Genomic DNA, 24,922 nt, shown 5'->3' on the forward strand with positions numbered 1-24,922 from the left:
TATTAACCTTCCTAAATATCAAAAATGAAAAAAACGTCATTCCAGACCTACCTAGAGAAATTTGGGAAGCTGCAAATGGGAAGTTGCAGCTGTATGCTTACTGGGGTTGCCCTCTGCATTACTAGAGTGATATTTTTCATGCTTCTGATTTTTCTCATTTGTAAATGGCTAAGTTATACAGAGGGTCTTTCCCCACTGATGAGCTGAAGTGCTACTCAGCCATCCTTGAGGTGGCAAAAAATAATGCCAGATTGAATTTTGATATTCCCATTCTCAAACCCTAACCTTCCTGTATTCTCAATCATTTCTGTCACTTGACTTCCCTCAGGGGTTACTGGTGACAAATCCCAATAGATTTTGTATCATTTTATGTCTTGGATAGTGTTGAAAAGGGCGCAGGGGAGGGAATACAACTTTAATAGTTGTAGGGATAGGAAGTATTTAAGCCGTCTCACTCATGGTTTGAAATAAGATGAAAGTAACATCATGGGACATGGTTAGAAAACGATGTTGCCAAATATGTTTATGCTGTGATTGGGAAGAAATGGAGACAGGCCTTGATTCTTAACAGTACCAGAAGTCTCTCCTGTTTTCTTGCAGGAGGCAAAGGTAGTAGCCCTTCTGAAAATATATTTATCTTATATTTGGATAGGTTAGATCACATTAACATAAAATGACTAAGGAGGCAAATTATTCATTACCTCTATACAAAGGGCAAAAGGGTTAAGAAGCCAAAAGCAATGAACAGATCAGTAGGATTTCTAGGGAGTACACAAATAAATAGAATCTTGAGGCAGGCTGGGCAGGACCTGTTTGAAATGATGATCCAACAGCATTACATTAAGCAACCACTATGAGAAATAAGTTTCCTGGTAGGAGAAAACCTCTTTTGATGTTTTGCAAAACCTAGAATCAAATGGTATCAGATGTGCTAATGAATACAAATTCCAACAGCACTCTTCATCTTAAACAATGGTGATTCTAAAGCTGTAATTTGTGATTGCTCCTTGGCAATGAACATTGTTTTGCCAAAGAGATCTCACTTAGTAGAATACCCCCACCCACACCAACAAATATTAGCCAGAAGCAAAGATAGCAGGAGTAAGGTACCAACATCATCATTACACCCGTTCTCCCTTTCATTTCCTTTTCACCAAGTGGCTGGGAAATTATAGATAGTGCTGGTTTCCTTGACAATGAACAATAGAACAATTCAGAGGTATAATGCTCAACACAATACATTCTGTTACTATAGGAACCAGGCATTACAAGTGATGGGGGTGGTCCAAGACGGAAGGCAGAGTTACAGTACACAGTAAGACTTTGCCAATGTCCAACACTGAAATGCACCGTATGTTGCATTTGCAACATATCAAATAACAAATCACCATTTGCTGATTTCCATCACTGACCAACAGGATGAAAAGCAAATAGTTGAAAGTGGTTGTGTGAGTGTGGCTTAAAGGATGTGACCAGTTCACAATTTCACCCATATTTCTTTATTACAAGAGAGCATTTGGAAGAGAGATGCACCACAAATATTGGGAGTACGTATTTATGGCTATGTGGAGACCTCCAGGAAGGAGTATCTGATCCATAGCTACCAAGCTGTGAGCCAAAAGTCAAGTCCCAGACTTGGATTTCATATACTTAACATAACAGTACAAAGCAGATATGAACCATCATTTATATTTGCAGCCCTTTATTGTGATATATTTGATACAGTCTCCCTACTAATTCAGACCAATTCTCAGGTCAACAGAATCTACTTTGCTTCTTCTGCATGTGATCCCTTCCCACTATTGAGAATATCTCTCTCTCTCTCTCTCTCTCTCTCTCTCTCTCTCTCTCTCTCTCTCTCTCTCTCTCTCTCTCTCTCTCTCTCTCTCTCTCTCTCTGTGTGTGTGTGTGTGTGTGTGTTGGCATAAGAGATTAGGACTGGTGAAAGAATTAGGGAACACCTTCTTACACATATTTGTATGAAACAAGTATTTGGGGCCTGAAAGAAATCTGTGAGTTGAGAGCTACATAAAACTTCAAGCTTCCCTTTTACATTTCAGAATCAAGCTGAGAAATCAATTAAGAAACTTACTCAACATCAATGTTCTAGCATCCCTCACTTACTTTCAGCAAATACCCAATTTATTGCATAATGTAATAAGTTATTAAGTGTGGTTATGGCTACATAATGTTCCCACTTGAAATTTATTTAGCAGTTAACTTCAAAAAGCATATACATAATGGAACACAATCTGAGACAGAGCTATCAAGCTAATAGCTCCTTGTTAATATTATATTTCTGGTGATAATTTATGAAGTGAATTGCAAGATTGGATATTTTGAGTAAAGAAATGGGAGAGGTGTGGAAATGCTCACCCTGCCCTTGGCTCCTGTTTCTCAATTTCAATTCATTCCCAGGAAACTTTCCCCCCAATAAGTTTGCTAATATTCTTTCTTGTTACTTAAACGTGACATGCATACCTTTGCCTTAACTCTTCAGCTTACAGTATTAATGTAAAAAGTTATGTTAGCTTATATGATATAAAATCCCAGCAAATCCTATCACTCCATATGGCACTAGCAGGATTCTGATGCATACATATTCAGCAAGATTATAAGTGTGCAAAATTGCAGCCTATATGTTACATACAATTTACCATGACCGCTTTTGCAAATCTGGCCAATAAATAGAGCCAAAATCTTCAAACTGTTCTCCCTCATTTTAGGGGCTGGGAGAGTGCTTAAGGAGTGAGATCTCCTTAATCTTGATCCTTGCAATAGCTTGTGCATTTATTTATTTTTAAAAATATAACTCCTTTAAACACTGCACCAATGGACATTGCACATTTGGAGTTTAGCCCTCAACATGCCAGAGACACACCATTGCGGCCTTCATGGCTTCAGAAATTGCCTGTCTTTGATATAAATCACCATGGTCAGTGCCATTTCAGATGTTCCTATATTTTTAAGAGTGATCCTACGCAGTATCAGGAGGTTATTCATCCTCTGAAAAGGCAGAGAACTATGCCTAAGCAGAAAATCCTCCTCTACTATGCAGGTTTTCTAAATGTAATGAATTTATTTCTATTTAAAAATGTGTTTTTTCTTATCTAAACTCAAAAGGAAATAGTCCAAGGAAGATTCCGCAATTGATTTTTCATTACTTGATACTATGCCTTCCTTTGAGAATAAATGCCACGGATTTCATATTTGTGAAAGCTACACTGAAGTCTGCAGTAAAAATCCAAAACACATTTCTTTATGTTCGATATGTGCCCTGTGAGTAAGGATCATACTTTAATGCCAATAGGACAGGAAACCCCTGTGCCTCCAAGTCCACAGTAACCATTAGGGTGTTTGCTTAGGTACTGCTGGTGGTATTCTTCCGCATAATAGAACTCTGGAGCCTCGCGGATTTCAGTTGTGATGACCCCAAAACTATTCTCTGTCAATGCCTGCCAAAGATAAAAGGAAGAGAAGGAAAGAATCTTATTAGGAATTGTTTATACGAAGTCATATGAATGATTAGTAACAGAACTTTGAACTCTGCAAGAAAGAGAAAATATTTAACAGTTTAATGGAGAACATGCTTGGCTATCTAGGGTTAATGTGAAAATAAGCAAGTATAGCATGGTGGGTAGAGAATTAATTTAGAAGTGGGCAACCCAAATTCAAATCCATACTCATTACAAGCTCCTTGGATGACATTGGTGTACTCATTGCAGAAGGTGAAACATACTGCTTTATAGTAGTCAAAAATCAGGGATTAGTCAATCTGAATAGATACCTTCAGATTATAAATCTAATCAATATTCCTGAGCCCAAACGTCTGCAGGTGACTAGATACAATTGTAGAAATATGAATACTACATATCGATCTCTGATCTATCTTTGGACAAAGGATCTAAAGACAACAGGAAAAAAATGATTCTGTGATAGTTTTAGTTTACAGTAGGAGAATTATAGGTCTCACAGAGGTCTTGCAAAGAGACTTAAGATAAAATGTGGAGAGTATTAGTATTAGTATTTTCCTATCACTAATAACAAAAGATCACATCAGCAAAGTATTTTCCTAAATATTTTGGTTGAATGAAAACTAAAGCATTCATCTCCATAACTTTAGTTTAAATTAGGATATTTTAATAAATGAAATAGCAAAATAAGCATTGGAATCTCTTATTATCAGTATTTACTTTTCTACATAATTGCTACCATTCACAGCATGCCTCTTACAATAGACAATTAAAGTGATCTGAAAGAATTCAACATTTTGTTTCCTCAGTCAGATCCTGACAGTCATTTCCACCTTTTTCATTTGCAACAAAGAGATGCCCATGGAGATATTCCTTCAATTTTGGGGAAAGATGGAAGTTTCTCACACTAAGTCCTCCTGAACTGAAGTAACAGAGTGTGCTCCAAAAAAAATGTTAGAGCATTAATGCATTAGTACTGTTGTCAATATGCAACAATAAAGGGATTACTTTTCATTCAACCCATTATGCCATTTTATAAAAACTAGAATAGAATAGAATAGAATAGAATAGAATAGAATAGAATAGAATAGAATAGAATAGAATGGAATGGAATGGAATGGAATGGAATGGAATGGAATGGAATGGAATAGAATAGAATAGAATAGAATAGAATAGAATAGAATAGAATAGAATAGAATAGAATAGAATAGAATAGAATAACAGAGTTGGAAGAGACCTTGGAGGTCATCTAGTCCAACCCCCTGCTCAGGCAAGAAACTCTATACCATATCAATCAAATCGTTGTCCAATCTCTTCTTTAAAACTTCCAGTGTTGGAGCATTCACAGCTTTTGGAGGCAAGTTGTTCCACTGATTCATTGTTCTTACTGTCGGGAAATTTCTCCTTAGTTCTAGGTTACTTTTCTCCTTGATTAGTTTCCATCTTTTGCTTCTTGTCCTGCCCTCAGGTGCTTTGGAGAATAACCTGACTCCCTCTTCTTTGTGGCAACCCCTTCTTTTCATTAAACATACCCAATTGCAGCAAACATTCTTTATATGTTTTAGCCTCCAGTCCCCTAATAATCTTTGCTGCTCTTCTTTGCACTCTTTCTAAAATCTCAACATCTTTTTTACATCATGGCAACCAAAACTGGATGCAGAGATGGTGTGATATGCATCCAAAGTTTTGAGATAATTAGAAAATTGGATGAATTCTGGATATATATATATTGTATTTGCTTCCTCTAGAAAGAACAGAAGGAGATTCTGCTTGATCACAGAACTGGACTGGAAGACCTCCAAGGTTCCTTCCAAATCTGTTATTCTGTAATAATCTGATAACAGCTTTTATCTTTAAGATGCATAAATATTAGGGAAACTTTCCCCAGCTGGGTGTCCTTGAGACATATAAACTTCAACTTTCAGATTCTCAGAACTGCCTATGTTGGCAAACCAGATTTAATTTTGATACCAATTAAATGAGTTTGTGCATTTGATGCCAGATTTCAGTGGATTGGAGAGGTAAAAGTAGAATTAGCTTGAAGCTGGTTTGCACTCAAGCTTTTGAGTAATATCTAGAATAATATGGTTTTGGAAAATTCAATGTCTCTTCTCCTAGGGACCCATCATTTAAGATTGGAGATGCAATTTGGTCCTTCATCCAGATCCAGCTGGCAGAAAAGATTCTGTCAGCTTATACTTTTCCTAACAGATAAAAGTCCACAAGTCCCCATGCTGCAGGATCAACTTTCAATCTTAGTTTGCAAATATGTTCTTGGCATCTAATAAAATTGGGAATTTTATTAGATGCCAAGAACATATCAGAACTAGCTGATTTCCATACACTTCCCCACAGTAACTGCTAGCAAAACGATTACTAAAATATCTGCATTGGATTATGGTTTCCATGAGCCATTCAGAACTTCAGACAATTTTTTTAAGTACAGAATTAAAGTTCACATTATGCAACTTTTTCAGGTAACCAAAAATTAAGAAGAATCTATAGCACTTGAAGTAAAAATAGGACTTTTAAACATTTAAGTTTCTTATTAAATTTGATGACAGAGGATTTATTTTAAAAATATAATTTAAGAGAAAAGTAGCATGTTGAAAATTTCCCCATGGGTAAGGTATATGGATCTTAAATTACTTTAGCTATAAGGTAACCATGTGGTCCATATAAGTGTCTAGTCCTTTATTGTACAATAATTTTTTTCTAGTAATCTGTAGTCTCCCTGGCTTTCCACACGTCAGTTAAATCCCCCCCCCTAAAAAAGGCAAAATCTTGAAATAATTCCTTCCATTGGAGTTTTTCAGCAGTCCCACAGTCACTACTATAGGTCATTTTCTCGTTGAGAAACTGTTGGAGATTTCTTCTTTCTCCTACGGTCTACATGCCTCCCAATCTGTCCAAGAATTAAGTTTCTGTTCACCAAAGCTCAACCAGGTGGACCTGTTCTGCTGTGGTCTCTCCAAGTAGGGGTGGGAGTGTCTATGTCTATCTGAAGAGCATAACTGCGCTACTTGAGTCATTTGTCTTAGTATGCTGAAGTAGCTTTCTGTGTTCTTCACTGACATGTGAGCTTGTGTGTGTGTGTGTGTGTGTGTGTGTAGGTTAGATCACCTCTTCAGCTCTTGTTTTCCTCAATAAACAGGGCCGGCCCTTTGAGAAGTTCTTTGCACTTTTTCAAGCAGCTTCATAGCCACCTCAGATGCACTCCTTAGTATACTGGAGGAAAGTAACAAAACCAGTGGAAGAGGGAGAGACAGGGAGAGAGACGTGAAGAATGCACTGTGCCTTTCCAAGAGAACTTGGCATCAGTATCCTCTCTCATCCATGCTAGCTATGGAACAGCAATGACTTGGCAAATCAAAGAAGCAGATGTCAGCCTCATCTGGTTGCCTCGACTCCAGTTGTTTGTTTAAAATGATCAGCAAAACCAAGCAAGCATGGGGGGCTTGGTGCCCAGGGAGAAAGAAAATGCACCCCCCCCCCTTCTGGTCAGTTCTTTTTCCTCTGGCTTGAATGAATGTGATGTAGCCATGAAGGGAAAAAAACCAGGAATCTAAGCTTTAACAAAGAAGATTAAGGTACACTTGAATCCAAACATCTCAGAAAGTATCGGCACTTAGCCAACTTGTGATGGTCTGTGGGAATGACCTTGGAAGACAAGAGGAAAACCTACAGCCAGGACAACAGAGATATCTCAGTCCACAAGTGAGGGAAAAGCATGGGAAACATTTCAGAGGGGACTCTGCCTAGTTTCCTGGAAGCTAAAAAGAGAGGATGGGAGGAATATTTTTAGTTCTGCAAGATTCTGTTTAATGGTTCCTTATAATAAAGTTAGTGCTGATGCTCCTGGTTGTGCTCCTTGTCTGGACTAATACAATTTGTCTGACTTCAAAAAAGCTAAGCAGAGTTAAATCTGGTTAATTTTTGAATGTAAGACCACCAGAAAATCCCAGGGATATAAACAAAAATCCTTTCCAAAGGCAAAAGCAGCCATTTTTCTACTGTTGACCAGAAGCTGCATGGACATGCCAAAGGAATGGAGTTCAGCTTGAGAATCAGTATGCTTATCTGATGATATGAAGAGGATATGGTCTTTTAGCATATTCCAGAGATCAGGTATTGACTTTCTATAGGCGATCATTGAAGCCTTTTAACATAAACTGGGGCCATTGATTTAGATACCAGTGACTTCAGAGCAACAGGGTCATGAAAGAAGCTTGTAAGCCGCCCTGAGTCTTTGGAGAAGGGCGGGAGAAGGGCAGGATATAAATGTAATAAAAATAAAAATAAAAAATAAACCTGCTGTGAGGTATGAAACAGGTAAAAGAGAAGAAAGCGGTTCAACTTGCACATATCCTAGCAAGAGAGGAATTCCATTTTTGCATGGCCCTGTTTGTCAGTTGGCAAACACACAATGAACACTTCCCTTCCCTATGCACCCCATGTTATACAGTAACTGGTTCAATATAAGCAAAGGAATAAAAGCTATTGTTAGTCTCTCCATTTCTGCACTTCGCAGAGCACGCACCAATCAAGACCACATGAAAAATAATTCCCATCAACCCAATGGCCAGAGTTTCTTTCAGTGGAGTGCAAAACAATTTAAAATTTAAACAATTTAAAATTCCAATACTAAAACTGTAAAAAGAAACAAAATAATACAAAACAAAAGATGCAAATAAAAATTTGCACAAGCCATTACTCCAGGATAAATTAGGGACTAAAAATAAAAAATAGTTAGCTGGGAATAAGTACCATTTAACTGCGGAAAAAGATAAAGTACTTTTACAGGCAAGATTGTAGAATGATGGAAACATTTGTAAAGAGAGCACATATTCAAAACTGACCACTAAAAAGTGTGGTATGAAAGGCAACAGACCAGCTGTCAAGCAGAAATCATTACCAAATTGTTTGAAGCTGTATGAGAAGAGGTAGCTAAAGTATTAACAGTTTTGTGCCAAGAGATAGCTATAGAACAAAAGAGCATGGCCTAGATATTAGGAAAATATTGGCCTATATATTTGTGCAGAAGAAAAAAGATACGAGATAAATTATTAACAATTTGTAATTCATTATATAAACAATTTATTGAAGTTCTTATAGAGAACAATGGAGAAATAATAAATGAATCCATGAGTTTCAAAAAAGGAACACGAGATCAGATAGCTGCCGTGATATAGAGGTTTATCCATGCTTCATTGACTACAGCAATGCCTACGAATGTTTATATCATGCCACAGTGAATACTTTAAAGCTAATGGTTGTGCTAGTACACCTGAAAATGCTGAATGTTCCCTTGAGATGATGATGATCAGCAGGCAAAAATTCACATACTTTTTGTGGTTGATGACTCGATACAGTACTACTAAATCTGAACTTTATCCAGAATGTTACAAAGGGACTGCAGTTGTGTCACAAAGGGTTGTGTTTTAGACCGTTTGCCATTATATAGGATTCTGCTAAGGAAAAGTCAGTACATGCTACAGTGCAACAGGCATATCTATGAAACCAGAAAGTCAGCTCTATGCACACAATCCATGGTCTAAGATTGAATGGGTGCATTTGCATGACACATTAAATTGATCGGTAGTAACATGGCTGGTTTCTTTGTAACTCAGCATGTTAAGCAAGTCAAACTGTATAGGCTAGTCTCTGGGTTGGTGTAATATATGAACTCAAATATCGGATTAATTAACCAGATTTATTTATTAGAAGCATACTCCGTTCAGCTCACTAAGCAACTTAGGGTAAGTTATAATTTGCAGAAATAAAAAAGCAAGACATTAAAAATACAATAAAATGTTATAAACACTATTTCTTATTTCTACAGTATTATGTTATAATAGAAATAAGAATGGCATTGACCAAGGCCAACCACACATATCTTATTCAACAGAAATCTCAGTACCATATGAGAGAAGAAATATCCCATATGTGTCGGTTGGGCTGTGTTTTATTTTCTTTTGTGTCAACCCTTTTAATGTTTTGGTTGAATGTTTTCACTATAAAGCAGTGTTGCAGGTTTTTTTAAAGATTGTAGAAAATGAGCCTGACTTCTAGTTTGCCACTGTTACCTTGTGGAATGTTTCTTCAATTCCCCAATTGAGCCTATAATCCAGGAATTTCCTGCTGGATTCCCATTCCAGTGCTAACCAGAGAGTTTAATCTTTTGACACCAACCAAGATTAGCCAAGTAGTCTCTCCTAGCTGATATTTATAGTTGGTATAGTAAAAACTCCAGCCTGTAGCAGAGGCACTTGAAGATTGTGACTCATCAGAATGACAAAGCAAGCACTAGTCAATGGAAAGTCTGCTCTTCACATATGTCATAATAAAAAAAGGGTGGAGGTTGCATTCTAATGTCACAATACTTATTTTATCATTTGCCTCCCCTTCCTCCCCTCCCCATGCTAATGACTAGAAGTTAAACCTTGGTTTAATATACCAGTTGGTGCACATAGGCTATCTTTCCAATCTGAACATCCACTGCATCCAAATTTATGTTATTGACATTTTACATTATTTCAGTAATTGTGTACTTACATCTATTGCATCAATTTTATGTCATTTGCATATGTAAATAAACAGGCACAAATGACAAAACATCATTTATGTAATTATACACATGAAGCAAATTAATATATATTATATCACTTGTCTGACTGCCTTGAAAGAAACAAAAACAAACAGTCCATTATATGAGGAGTTGCAGTTTAAATAAAATGTTCATTGCATTGACTGTCTGATAAATGGAAGTCTTGGAAGTCTGAAGAATCAGACATTTCCTGTACCACTTATTACTACTGACTCCACTAAATGGCATAAACAGATACTTGAATATGGAGCCAATCATACTCTACTCTCCTTTGCCAGGTTTAAATTCTCTCATTGAGGAGGAGAAAGCAATTGACAGCCAAGGATGGGAAATCAGTTTCTTTATGGCTATTTATGGGCTGTGTCACTTTCATATCTGTTCAACCTGAAGTTAATTCTATCCAATTTCCACGTAATGGGGGATTTTAAAAGGCGTTCAGCCCAAAACATGTATATATGAGTATGTTATTTCTATATCTATTTTGTCACTGGGAACATATTTCTTAGCATATTTTATCTAAATGTACACATTTGTAAATATGTTTAAGACAAAAATACAGAAACTTCCAGAATGTTTCTTGAATTAAGAACTGTACTGAAAAATTGAAGAAATGCAAAATTTAGTTATGGTAGTTCTAAACTCATAGAACAAAACAGTTCACATTACAATTCACATAGACCAAATTCTGTAAGATCCCCACTAACGGGTCTCAAAGATGGAAACCACACACTGATTAATACACCACTCACTTTTTTTTTACTTGATCAAATACCTTGCTTTCTGGGTATAGGAAAGGGCAGAGGCAAGTATCATTTAAAAGGAAATGTAGGAAAGAGGAAATTAGGCAAAGCAAGTAAGCTACAATCAATGTTACCCAGATTGAGTTGCCCATTTCATTCTAGGACCAATTTCAGTGGAGTACAATTTTTATGTCTGAAGAAATTATGTCTAATTGGAATAATCTGCACTACCTCTTTAAAAAAATCAAAATATTCAAGCTTCAATATAAATCTAAAGATATTTGACTGCTTATTAAAGGCCCATTAATGCATGTTTCTTTGAGTGAATCGAATATCATAATAGAAAAAGCCTAAAAGCATTTGGTCTGGTCCTTAAACTACAACTCTTCGTAGATCACAAGTTATCAGGCCAAATCCGAGCCTTCCTCTCACTGACCTTTTATTGCAAATGGAAGTGCTGTATAACAAAAAATGGGCCTGACTGAGTGTGACACACTGTATACACATCAATATGAGTGAGAAGAAGGGTTGCTTTGCAGAGGCACTTGCCAACAACCTCACTTTTGGTGCCATCTGCTCTAAAGAGAGCCAGCACCTGTTCAGAGCAGCTGCCGATTGCAGAACGTAGGTAAGAGAAAAATCAGGCTCATTCTCGACTTGGCCGGCTGCAGGTAACACATGGCCCTCACCAACGGGAATGCCAACTGTTCCCTCTTAAGCATGTCCTAATTAGGAAACAGAAAGCATTGTGAAATCTCAAAACTGATCAGTTATGTGATTTTACAGGAAGTTTCCAGAAACAGGAAGTTTCCTCCCGCTCCTTTAATGTCAGGTTCAGTTGATTCATCAAAGTACCGGAGTATTCTAAAGGTGGGGGTGCGAAGGGAAATGAAATGAACAGTCTAATTTTTCTCTTTCCATCTTTTAACTGAGTTTGGCTTAACCTGGGGATGAATGACTCTTCCTATCACTTGTCATGTAGACTGACTGCAGGAATCATGAGTTAGCCACCAGGAACCCATCAGCTTAGGAAAATCCGTCCTGATCCAAGCCTCTTTTTTTTCCATTGGGGGCAGCTTCTCTCACTATTGTTCTTTTTCAGCCATTAAAACATAACACATTCCCTAGCTTTTCATTTACAAGCAGTTCCCTTGTATCATTTGGTATTTCTACTAGATATTAAAAGTAGGATCCCCCCACTTCAAAGACGACATTTCTACAACCTTTTAGAAGGTTAGGTTTAAACAAAAACATATACCCAGCACAGCCAGATACCTAAATTTCTGAAAGAACACAAAAGGCTTTTTTCCCACCCAAAAAACCAAATATATACAGTACACACACACACACACACACACACACACACACACACACACACACACACACACACATATATATATATATATATATATATATATATATATATATATATATATATATATATATATATATATATATGCACATAGCTCCACATGAAACATTTGATGGTCAATCAGTCCATTCAGAATCCCCAACCATACCTTGATATTTTTCTTTCCCTTTATTACTGTAACAAAGCAGAAAGAGGATAGAAGGTCTGAAAATAGTCTGTCTCTGCAAGGTATTATCCCTACTGTTGCCTATAAACATTTAGTCTCATTCTCACATCCCACTTAACATGCCATGAAGACCTTAACATGCTCGCTGACCTGTTCCATTCCCACCCTGCTGTAGTGGGAGTTGTCTATAGTTGTCCACTATTAAAATTGTGTTTCTCTTTATCCTACACAACAGTTGCTAAATAAATGATCTATGACACTTCCATTATAGGGCGAGTTATAACACATCCAAGATAGGGATCTACCCAATTCCTATTGGCTATTAACATTTACTATGAACATGATTTGCTCCATCTGGTCATTGGAAGCTAATCTCTATGACTTGGACTGAGGAAGAGATCAGATACCTGGTTTGTATAGTGGATAATTTGTTTTTGACACAGAAATATAAAACTAGCAGAAGATCAGCACAATGTAGTTTTCTGCTGACACAAGATGATAGGTCTACACATTAATAATAACACACATAGGGATGGGAAAACTGCCTGGTGATTCACAATATGCACATCCCTGGACATGACCTTAGAGATCAATAATGTTGGAAACATCCTGTACAGTTTCGGTATAGGGAAAGAAGCTCTTACAAAGTCTTCAGTGTTATTTTTTATTTTTTTATTTTAATTCCATTTATATCCCGCCCTTCTCCGAAGACTCAGGGCGGCTTACAAGCTTAGCAGTAGCCTTCATTCTATGTATATGCCTGCTTATTAGGGCTTTCACACACACACCCCCAAGCGGCATTATTACAAAGTCAGCTTAATTGCCCCCAACAATCTGGGTCCTCATTTTACCTACCTCGGAAGGATGGAAGGCTGAGTCAACCTTGAGCCTGGTGGGATGCGAACCTGCACTAATTGCAGGCAGCTGGTGTTACTTAAGGAGGCATTAGCCCACTGCTCCACCTGCAACTATTTTTATATATTGCCTTCTCTGAGAAAATAGATGGGTGTAGGACTGGCAGCAACTGCCAAAGACAAATGAGAAAGTTCATAGGTAGGAAGTTAGAGTTCCCTTTACTTTAAGAGCTCTCTACCACTCAGGGCATTACTTCATTTCCTCAGTGATCCTCTCCCTTGAGAAGAATTGAAATCATAAGCCAATTTATGTTGCAACGTAGTAACAGTATAAAAATGTTAGCACCAGGCTTCAAAGCAATTACCTAAAGCAGGGGTAGGCAACCTCGGTCGGCTCTTTTATGACTCATGGACATGCTGGCTCAGGAATTCTGGGAGTTGAAGTCCATGAGTCATAAAAGAGCCGAGGTTGCCTACCCCTGACCTAAAGCAAAGGACAAAAACAATATCACAACAAAATAAAGCCATTAAAAAGAGTTTTAGTGGAAAAAAAACCAGAACAATTAGATCTGGAACACAAAATTTCAGATGGTCCCAGCTGCTGTCATTCATGCTTTCATGACCCAAACCTGATAGCTCTAGAAAAGGTGTGCGCATGGAACCTCTCTCTCCACACAGGTTCCTCTTCTCCCCTCCAGCTGCCCATTTACTGTATATAAGCCTGAAAGTCCCAAAGTTTGCTCTACAAGGGATTGGGCATTTCTTTGCTTCTGATCACAGGACTACATAGCTCTGCCCACCACTGTTTATGCTTTTCAAGCCAACTCCATTATTTCACTAGGACTCCTTGGCAAACATGAGAAAGGTTTCCCTTCACTGAAGTGTGCAGGCAATATAACAACAGGGAGGGACAGAAAGAGAAATCGTCTTGTTTTGCAACAGGAATTGAACCTAACATACAGTCATGAGCTCAGGAAAGTAAACCTAAACCCTCTTCAAGTTCTATAGTTTTACCAATTAGGAGAGAGTCAAAATTATCTGGTCCTTAGCAGTCCTTAAAAATAGGTAAATACAACCTCAGATGGACAACAACACATGACATGTAACACCATGTCATCATTTATCTTACAAAAAGAAAGCCAAATGGATTTTAACAGATTAATATTTTTCTAACCACTTTCCCTTTCCCTTTTATCTTTTTTCTTGCGTAAGTGATGTACTTCAAACAAAAACTTGGACTGGGGCAGCCTGCCTTGTTTAGTTTGTAAGAATGGCATCGGGTGGGTGCTTTGCTTTTCAGTTTCCCAGGTACTAATATATATGTACAACTATATCCAAAAAATGCCCAGCCATACGGGTCCAGGAATTTGACAGACACCCAGAAAGGTATCTTGGTGTTTAGAACCACTGTTCAGAACATAGAGCTGCTGTGACTTATCAAAAAGCTTGAATTTTGTTTCATTTGTCCAAGGAACATTCTCCCCAAAGCCCTGTGATTTATCAACATGGATTTTAGCAAACCTCAATCTAGTTTTTGTGCTGGCTTTCAGAAACCAAATCTTCCTGGGTCTTCAACCATGGAGGCCACTCTTAGTCAGACATTAAGGAATGGTGGACTTGATATTGTTATCCTTTATCTATGACACCTGTGACATTAAAGTAAGCAGTCTGCTTGAGAGATCACTAATACCTAATAATGCAATTTAAGGCACCAATAATTATGTCCATGCCGTTTTCATTTGTTTTATTATTTACAAAACTATGTTGTCCTACATCAAAACCAAATTGTCTGCTATATGGACTATGGAATGAAGAATGGTGCATCCTTATCTACTTATGTCAGTTTCAATTCATTTCATGGGAAATGGGGATTCTCTGGGGAAAAGTGGAGGCATCCAATACTTTTTGACCACATCTTTAGCAATGCTGCCCAATTTTTGAGGAATGAGATGTAAATTTCAATAATATACACTGTAAAAAGTAATAATCAGACTTCTCAACAGAAATATACACATTTGTGTTTTCAGGCTGACATTGTATATACATTAAATTCTATGGGGAAAACATTTTGAATATACTGTAGTTGTCTGCTGAAGTACACATGGCCCAGTTTAGGTATTGAGACATAGAACTGGAAACCAGTGTTATGGGGGAAACGACTGGGCTCCTCATCAGAAAACAGAGTGCCCAAACCAACAAGGTTACAAGTTATATATACTCTGAAATGGTATATAAGACTTACAATATACATTATAGCAGGGATCTTTAAACTTGGCCCTTTTATGACTTGTGGACTTCAACTCCTAGAATTCCTCAGCCAGCGTGCTTGGCTGAGGAATTCTCGGAGTTAATCCACAAGTCATATAAAAGGGCCAAGTTTGAAGACCCCTGAAATTATAGCATAACCTTTACAGCTGGAATGTAGCATCTGATAAGAACAATCAGGTGATCTTAGTATGAACTCACCTGATGTGTCTAAATTCTGTGTTTTTAAGGAGGCTCTAAGCCAGGGGTGTCAAATTGCCAGCCCGCAGCAATGGGGAAAAAGTTCCGAAACGTCGCACGACGTCACGTGACATCGCGAGTTTAACATGTCTGCTCTAAGCCCACTGTTTCCACCAACACAGGTACCTTCTTATAGAAACAATGTACTTTCACACCAAGAAAAAGATAACAACTTGGTTTATTTTCTCTGTCTCTTTGACTTCCAGGGTCACTGGGCAATTTCAGTATACTTTCTTTTTCTGCTGTGCAATTCAAAATCCCTCACAGCAGTCAGCTATGTAAGAATGTAATATTGTCTCCCACATCAAACCTGTATAAGGTGAGATATGAAGGCTTGCAGTGATGAGGTAATTCATTTTACTAACAATAGGGTGGGGGTTTGTTTTGTTTTTTCTATTTATTTATTTATAGTATAGAAAATGAATTGAGGGGAGGAAAGGCAGTCTTTCTGTTACAAGGAAGAACCTTTGGTTTATTTTTAAAAAAGATGGTGGAGTGCTAAATATGGTCTCTTCTAATGTTTCAGCTGAACTGAAAGATGCTTCCCCACCAGGCTATTAACAATTTAACTTCTGCTGGCATCTCTGTTTCCAAGAGGAAGACAAGCAGGAAGTTGAATGCTCCACAGCTGAGAACACGCAGATTTGGAAGCAGCAGGCTGGACCAGATGGAAGAGTGATTACTGACGCTGAAAAGTTATCGTCTTTCAAAAAATCTTGGCATTTGAAATGACAGGATGGGAAAAAAATAATGAAAAAGAGAACATAAATGTGGGTTAGGCTTGTTGCTGGAAAGTTTTCTTATCACACTCCCTGTGAAGCTGAGAAAGTTCCTCCACTTAAAAACAGGCCATGGCAATAAAGCACCCTTTCTCTAAACTGGTCTTCCCTTTGAGCAGCGTTTTCTATCCTGCTGTGGTCTGGAAGTGCTGGACTACAGTCTCCATTATGCCAATGGCTGTCTGGAGACGATGAGAGTTGTAATTCAGGACCCCGGAGAAGCAGCAGGCTTATATTATTTTTAGCCCCTCTTCCCCCATTCCTGCATTTCAGGCAGCTTCTAAATATAACACATATCCACTTTTTTTTTAAAAAAAAAATCTAACTGATGACACTAAAACAGAGTAAAACAACATATTACAATAGATCAATATGGGATCTAAAAATCCCCATAGTGAATCATCTCAAGTTGCATATATTTTCTCATAAAGCAAGGCTTTTCACAAATTCGAAGAGAAGATCAGGCAATTGCTACTGAGGAAGTTCTTGAAAGTTGAGGTGTAAGCTGAAGACATCAATGGAGAGAAATCACAATGTAATAAGGCTTTTAATAATGCTGCAACTGAGAAGATGGGGTACCAGATCTAGACTGCAAAAATCCAAATAGATAATTACAGTTTTCTGTATCTTTTTGCTCGCACCTTGTTATTTGGATTTCTGAAATGCAGATATGGCAACCATACTTTTACTTATTCTTCACCCACAGGTTTCACTGGCATCAACTCAATGCTTAAAAGTACATGAAAATTTGTGATATCTAAATATTACAGAATTTGCTTTCTTTAATTTGCTGACAGGGAAACACTTTCACTCCCAACAAGGGAAGTAAAGCCAACAACAGCAACAACAGTGAAAGCCTACATAAATACATAGATAACATGAAAATATTTCATATACATGGATATCTAAGGATATGAGTCACTCTGAGAAATTTGGATAGAATAAGTGAATCAGAATCACAGTTTCTGATTCCAAACAAATGAATGCCTTTGTTTTGATATGGAAACATTTGTGCCAGTTGTGCAGAAGAAGCATGAAATCACATTGTTCTTCCAGCCTTGCATCTTCAGATCTAGTCTGCTACATGTCAACAACATGGTATCAGAAGAGAGCATGGGGTAGGTAGGAAGTATGCTGCGGGTTGTTGTTTTTCATTCTACCATCCCTATCACATTCTAGAACTGTCTATATCACAAACCTTGGCCAACAATAATCCTGGGCATATAATTTTTCCTGGCAATTCTCATTTCCTAGGCTTTTAATCATGGTATCAATATAGACAATTTTTCCTGGCTGAAATTTCCAAAAAGCAAGGAATGGAGTAAACAAAGGTTCTTCCAATTTTATTCTGAGACTCAACAACTTAACCCTCTCATACACCAATAAAGCTAATGGTGTGAAATATGTCAGTGTTAGCAGTTAATAAGAAAATCCTGTATCTTGGAGATATACCACTTATATCAAGGACAAATATAGTCAATGGGGACAAATGAGAAAATTTTCCCAGGCAATTTAACTGGATTCAGAGCAAGGTAACCTAAACCATAGTTAAAGAAATGCCACCTGATAAATACATGTCCTTGGCTAGGGGTGACTAATCAGAGACTGAAGTGTATGCTGTGTAATGGTGAATAGACTGCCATGGCATTGTGCCAAAGAATAAAACATTTCAGGAGAAGATGACAAGAAATTTTTGCTTAACAATAAATGGAATTAGCAAAGGGAGACACAGAGACTAGAAGCTTAGGAGGACAGAAATAACATCAGACCCTGATAATTAATTTCTCGGAGATGTCTTGCAATGCAAAGAAAGCCAGTTTGTTTTCACAGTAGGTTTCAGGTTAAATGATATTTAATGAACCAGCAAAGCTTTTGAAGCTTCAGAATACTGTAAGCCTACCTAGATAGGCCAATTGATAATGCTGTCTAAATAACTGAAAAATCCAAGAATAATCAATTACATGAAGCTTTCATTGCTAAAAAAAAAGCTCATTCAAAACCAATTTAGCATTGTCAGGGCAGTGACAAACAAAGCCTCTATGACAGGACATTAATTTCTATTCTCATGTTCAGCTAAGAGATACTTATAGACCAAGGACAGCTGCTAGCCCACATACATGTACACAGGAAGGGCATTGTATCAATTTTGGTTACTGGGCTACCTAGATTGGCATTGTCGAAACTAATTGGTAAGCACTCCCCAAGATATCAGGCAAGAATCCTGCCCAATTTTATCTGGATATCCCAAAGACTGAACTTCATTTCTGCATGTAGCTCACTGGTATTTCCAGAGGGGGGGGGTTTGAAAAGTCAGACTTCTTTTTTTTAACCCCTTGCAGCCTCCCATGTGAAGGCAGAATGAGGGAAATGATAGAACTGCATCGCTGATCACACATCCAGAACTTGCAAGCTACCCCTACAAGGAACCAGGCTTTAAAAAAATACACAAAAGCAAAAGACTTGCATGTTCAAACAGATAAAGAACTAAGAGAAAGGTGGAGGAGATGCCAGTGTTGTTGCTAGAGGAGACAGAGGAGAGGAAGAACAGAGACAAAAACACACTGGAGGGAATGACATGTGAGATCCTGTGGCCAGATGCAGCTGATCTCTGCAGTAGCTGTGAGATGCCCACAACCCTTAACAGCTTTATGGTGTTTCTGCTGTAAACCAACCTGAGCAGAAAGACGAATATAATTTATCAAAAGCTTTAAGGCCAGCAGGACTTCTTGTTGACAATAGGAAGAAAGACAACACAAGGCATTATGTGACTGAACTAAAAAAGAAAGTTTATTGCAAAGAAACCCAAAGTAGAATACCTCCTAACCCAGCAATAGCAATGTGTGTGGAATATAAACATTAAAATATTAAAAACATTATTATTATTATATATATCACATAAAAACATTTAAAAATAAAACATTAAAATGTCAGACTAGGACAACATAACCTTAATGGAAGGGAAAAATCAGACTGGTAATTTAGCTTCGTTTCCCTACTGGTATAGCTCACACGTGACTATATTAAAGGAATATCACACATATAAGCATACACATACATGTCAAAATCCTGCATCAACCATTCCAATTTTATGTGGAGCCTGAAGATATCTGTGGCACTATTTACACTTCATTTATTCATCCATACCTCCTCTAAAAATCCCGCTTCATGGATTACTGCCTTGTCATGGCGAAGGGGCTTGCGTAATTCAATGAAGCTATGAGCTATGCCGTGCAGGGCCACCCAAGACGGACAGGTCATAGCAGAGAGTTCTGACAAAACGTGATCCACTGGAGAAGGAAATGGCAACCCACTCCAGTAGCTTTGCCATGAAAACCCTATGGACAGTTCCAAAAGGAAAAAAGATATGACGTTGGAAGATGAGCCCCTCAGGTCGGAAGGCGTCCAATATGCTACTGGGGAAGAGCAGAGGGCTAGTACTAGTAGTGCCAGAAAGAATGAAGCGACTGGGCCAAAGCCAAAAGGATGCTCCACTGTGGATGTATCTGGTGGTGAAAGGAAAGTCCGATGCTGTAAAGATTTTTTCTCCATAGGAACCTGGAATGTAAGATCCATGAATCAAGGAAAGCTGGACGTGGTCAAACAAGAGATGACAAGACTGAACATCGTCATCTTAGGAATCAGCAAACTAAAATGGATAGGAATGGGTGAATTTAATTCAGATGACCATCAGGTATACTACTGCGGGCAAGAATCCCTCAGAAGAAATGGAGTAGCCTTCATAGTCAATAAAAGAGTAGGAAAAGCAATACTGGGATACAATCCCCAAAATGACAGAATGATCTCAGTTCAAATCCAAGGCAAACCATTCAATATCACAGTAGTCCAAGTCTATGCCCCAACCATCAGTGCTGAAGAGGATGAAATTGACCGGTTCTATGAAGCCCTCCAGCACCTTATAGAACTAACACCAAAAAAATGATGTCCTTATCATCATGGGGGATCGGAATGCTAAAGTAGGAAGCCAAAAGATAACCAGAATAACAGGCAAGTTTGGCCTTGGAGTACAAAATGAAGCAGGGCACAGGCTGACAGAATTTTCTCAAGAGAATACGATGGTGATAGCAAACACTCTTTTCCAACAACCCAAGAGACGGCTCTACACATGGACATCACCAGACGGTCAACACAGAAATCTAATTGACTATGTGCTCTGCAGCCAAAGATGGAGAAGCTCTATACAGTCAGTAAAAACAAGACCAGGAGCTGACTGTGGCTCAGACCATGAGCTTCTCATTGCAAAATTTAGGCTTAAATTGAAGAAAGTAGGGAAAAGCACTAGGCCACTCAGGTATGAACTAAATCATATCCCTGATGAATATACAGTAGAGGTGACAAATAGATTTAAGGAATTAGATCTGATAGACAGAGTGCCTGAAGAGCTATGGAGAGAGGTTCACAACATTGTACAAGAGGTAGCAACTAAAACCATCCCAAAGAAAAAGAAATGCAAGAAAGCAAAATGGCTGTCTGAGGAAGCTTTGCAAATAGCTGAGGAAAGGAGGGAAGTGAAAGGGAAGGGAGAAAAAGAAAGATATGCCCAATTAAATGCAGAATTCCAAAGAATAGCTAGAAGAGATAAGAATGCCTTCTTAAATGAACAATGCAAAGAAATAGAAGAAAACAATAGAATATGGAGGACCAGAGATCTTTTCAAGAAAATTGGAGAGATGAAAGGAACGTTTCATGCAAAAATGGGCATGATAAAGGACCAAAATGGCAGGGACCTAACAGAGGCAGAAGAGATTAAGAAGAGGTGGCAAAATTACACAGAAGAACTATACAAGAACGAGCTTAACGTCCCTGATAACCACGATGAGGTGGTCACTGACATCGAGCCAGAAATCCTAGAATGTGAAGTGAAGTGGGCAATCCCAAAGAATGCTCAAACTATCGCATCATTGCACTTATTTCACATGCTAGTAAAGTTATGCTTAAAATCCTACAAGCTAGACTCCAGCAGTATGTGGATTGAGAACTACCAGAAGTACAGGCAGGATTTCGAAGAGGCAGAGGAACTAGAGATCAAATTGCCAACATATGCTGGATCATGGAGAAAGCTAGGGAGTTTCAGGAAAACATCTACTTCTGCTTCATTGACTATGCTAAAGCCTTTGATTGTGTGGATCACAACAAACTGTGGCAAGTCCTTAAAGAGATGGGAGTACCAAACCATCTTATTTGTCTATTGAGAAACCTATATGCGGGTCAAGAAGCAACAGTGAGAACTGGACACGGAACCACTGATTGGTTCAAAATTGGGAAAGGAGTCCGGCAAGGCTGTATACTGTCGCCCTGCCTGTTTAACTTATATGCAGAGCACATTATGAGAAAGGCAGGGCTAGATGAATCGAAAGTTGGAATTAAGATTGCCGGGAGAAATATCAACAACCTAAGATATGCAGATGATACCACTCTAATGGTAGAAAGTGAAAAGTAACTAAAGAGCCTCTTGTTGCTGGTAAAGAAGGAGAGTGTAAAAGTTGGCTTGAAACTTAACATTAAGAAAACCAAGATCATGGCATCTGGCCCTCTCAATTCCTGGCAAATAGATGGGGAAGAAATGGAGGTAGTGACAGATTTTATTTTCCTGGGTGCCAAGATCACCGCAGATGGAGACTGCAGCCAAGAAATTAAAAGACGCTTGCTCCTGGGGAGGAAAGCCATGGTAAATGTAGACAGCACACTAAAAAGCAGAGACATCACCCTGATAACAAAAGTGCATATAGTCAAGGCTATGGTCTTCCCAGTTGCAATGTATGGCTGTGAAAGTTGGACCATAAGAAAGGCTGAGCACCAAAGAATTGAGGCCTTTGAACTATGGTGCTGGAGAAGACTCCTGCGAGTCCCTTGGACTGCAAGGCGATCAAACCGGTCAATTTAGAGGAGATCAACCCTGACTGCTCTTTAGAAGGCCAGATCCTGAAGTGAAACTCAAATACTTTGGTCACCTTATAAGAAGGAAGGACTCACTGGAGAAGAGCCTAATGGTGGGAAAGATTGAGGGCAAGAGAAGAAGAGGACGACAGAGAATGAGGTGGCTGGATGGAGTCACCAAAGCAGTAGGCGTGAGCTTAAATGGACTCTAGAAGATGGTAGAGGACAGGAAGGCCTGGAGGAACGTTGTCCATGGGGTCACGATGGGTCGGACATGAGTTTGCATCTAACAACAACAACAAAACCTCTAAAAATCATTTTTAAAAACATTATAAATGAATGAGAAGCTTCCACCTATCTGCTGGCATCCAAAATGTGAGGTAAACTCCATTTCAAAACTCTGTTTAATGGAGTGATGGTGCAAAAAGGAGAACGGATTGTTTAGGCACGCATTGCAACTCTTTCCTCTTTGCAGTTTGCCCTTAATAGTGTTGGGGAAGCCGGCAGGAAGTCAGAAGTCATGGCCACATGAAGTTCTCACTTAATGACCCATGCTGTCTTCATTTGACAATGCTAATTGGGAATGCCAGAACTGCTGCTGTTAAGCAGTATGGACACATGACAACGTGCCTTACAACTGCTTCACTTTGTGATGGAAATTCCAATGCCAATAACAATCAATAAGTAAGATTACTTGTATACATAAAACTAGTTGCATTTTGATATCTGTGCTATTTTCATGCCATGCCACTTGTACTATCATGAGTAGGATTATTCCCAGTAGGACACACAGAAAGATGGCTAAGCTGTTAGCTCAAGGAGTTTACAGTCAGAACAATAAAATACAGGCTAATATCCAAACAGTGGTGCTATGCCTATTTTCTATATACATCAAAATCTGCATTTCTTTAATTAATCACTGGAAAGAAAAGGCACTTCTCTAAAAAAAATGAGTCTATGGATGATTACCCCTAATACAGATAATGTGCAAATTATGCCAACAACCTGCAAGATAGATGGAGCTGAGAGAGAGTGACTAGCCCAAACCCATCTCTTGAAATTCCATGGCTGAAGGTGGATTGAACCTGGGTCACCCCAGGTGCCAACCAGTATTTCATTACCTACACTTTCTCCTTATAAAATTTCTAGCTTAATATTTCAAAGGAAGTCCTTTGCACTGCACTTTGAAGAGTCTGTTGCACTGTAGCTGCAGGAAGAAAAAAAATAGGATGAATCAAAGCAGCATATATCCAGATGATGCAATATGGCAACAGTCTCTAAAAGAAAGCGATGTTGGATGCTGCCAAGTTTCAAATTAGCTCCCTGCTTCATTAAAAACAGCAGTGCTGTTGAAAAATTCCCCCCCACATCTTACCACCCACATCACCCAGTAGAGGCAGAGAAGCCCAACAATTGTTTATTTCTGTTGCTTCCTGCTGTCTTTTTTTTTCTTTTGAAATGTCTCGTCTTCTGAAAAGAATTTAAGATGGCTGAGGACTCATGTTAACATTGATTCCATGGTAATAGCTAATATTCAGACTGAAACTGAGATCCTATGTTGGTGTATAGCAGAGGTGTGCATATCTTTCAAGGCAAAGACTGCCCTTGATCTATAAGTACTGTGTTAATACAGTACAAAATTTAGTGCCATGCCATGCCATTTAACATTAGCATATGATTAGCAGGGGGTTGGACTAGATGACCTCCAAGGTCCCTTCAAACTTCTTCTTCTTCTTCTTCTTCTTCTTCTTCTTCTTCTTCTTCTTCTTCTTCTTCTTCTTCTTCTTCTTCTTCTTCTTCTTCTTCTTCTTCTTCTTCTTCTTCTTATTATTATTATTATTATTATTATTATTATTATTATTATTATTATTATTATTATTATTATTATTATTATTACATTAACAAAGGTAACATGATTTTCCTTCTAACAGTGATGGCAACTTTTAGAGGGCATCTGAGGGCTGACCCGAAGCCTCTCCATGGCATGCTGGTATGCTGCAGTGTGCAGCAGCAGCCAAAAAAGCTAATACAATCCTTGGTTGTATAAACAGAGGCATAGAATCAAATCACTATGATTTGTAAAACAGAGTTATAGATTTGCCTGTTCTATAAAGCAGAACATTATGGCTTATTTTTATAATCAAAATAAATCTCAGTTTAGAGAAGTGGTTTGGTGTAGCTGTTAAGATATTGCCTTAGAAACCAGGAGACTGTGAGTTCAGCTAGGTGACTTTGGGCCACTCACTCTCACTCACAGGGTTGTTGTTGTGGGGAAAATAGGAGGAGGAAGATGTGTTAGATATTTTTGGCGCCTTGAGCTATTTGTAAAAATAATAAAGGTGGAATGCAAATAAATAAATAAATAGTCACTTGAAAGCTTTTTCTATAAGATTCCAGGCAGGAATCTCTTTCAGATTTACCTCAAGGTCTCAAGGCTTGGGGGGATTTTTTGGTATTTTATTTATTAAATTTGTTTGCTGGCCATTTCACCACAAGGTGATTCCATTGGTGTAGCCCAGAAGGCATAAGGC

At 38.3% G+C, this 24,922-nt stretch overlaps 1 protein-coding gene across 1 annotated transcript in view; it reads right to left on the bottom strand.

The window, feature by feature from the left end:
* Positions 1-1,494: 1,494 nt before the first annotated feature.
* Positions 1,495-24,922, bottom strand: part of MSRA (methionine sulfoxide reductase A) — a 228,109-nt gene continuing 204,681 nt past the window's right edge. The window contains exon 6 of the mRNA XM_081339974.1: positions 1,495-3,455. Within this exon, the coding sequence (XP_081196100.1) occupies positions 3,291-3,455 (165 nt within the window). The 3' untranslated portion in view covers positions 1,495-3,290. The remainder of the gene's footprint in view (positions 3,456-24,922) is intronic.

Source organism: Vipera berus, assembly GCF_964194415.1.
Source record: "Vipera berus genome assembly, chromosome: 1".
Taxonomy (NCBI): Eukaryota; Metazoa; Chordata; class Lepidosauria; order Squamata; family Viperidae; genus Vipera; species Vipera berus.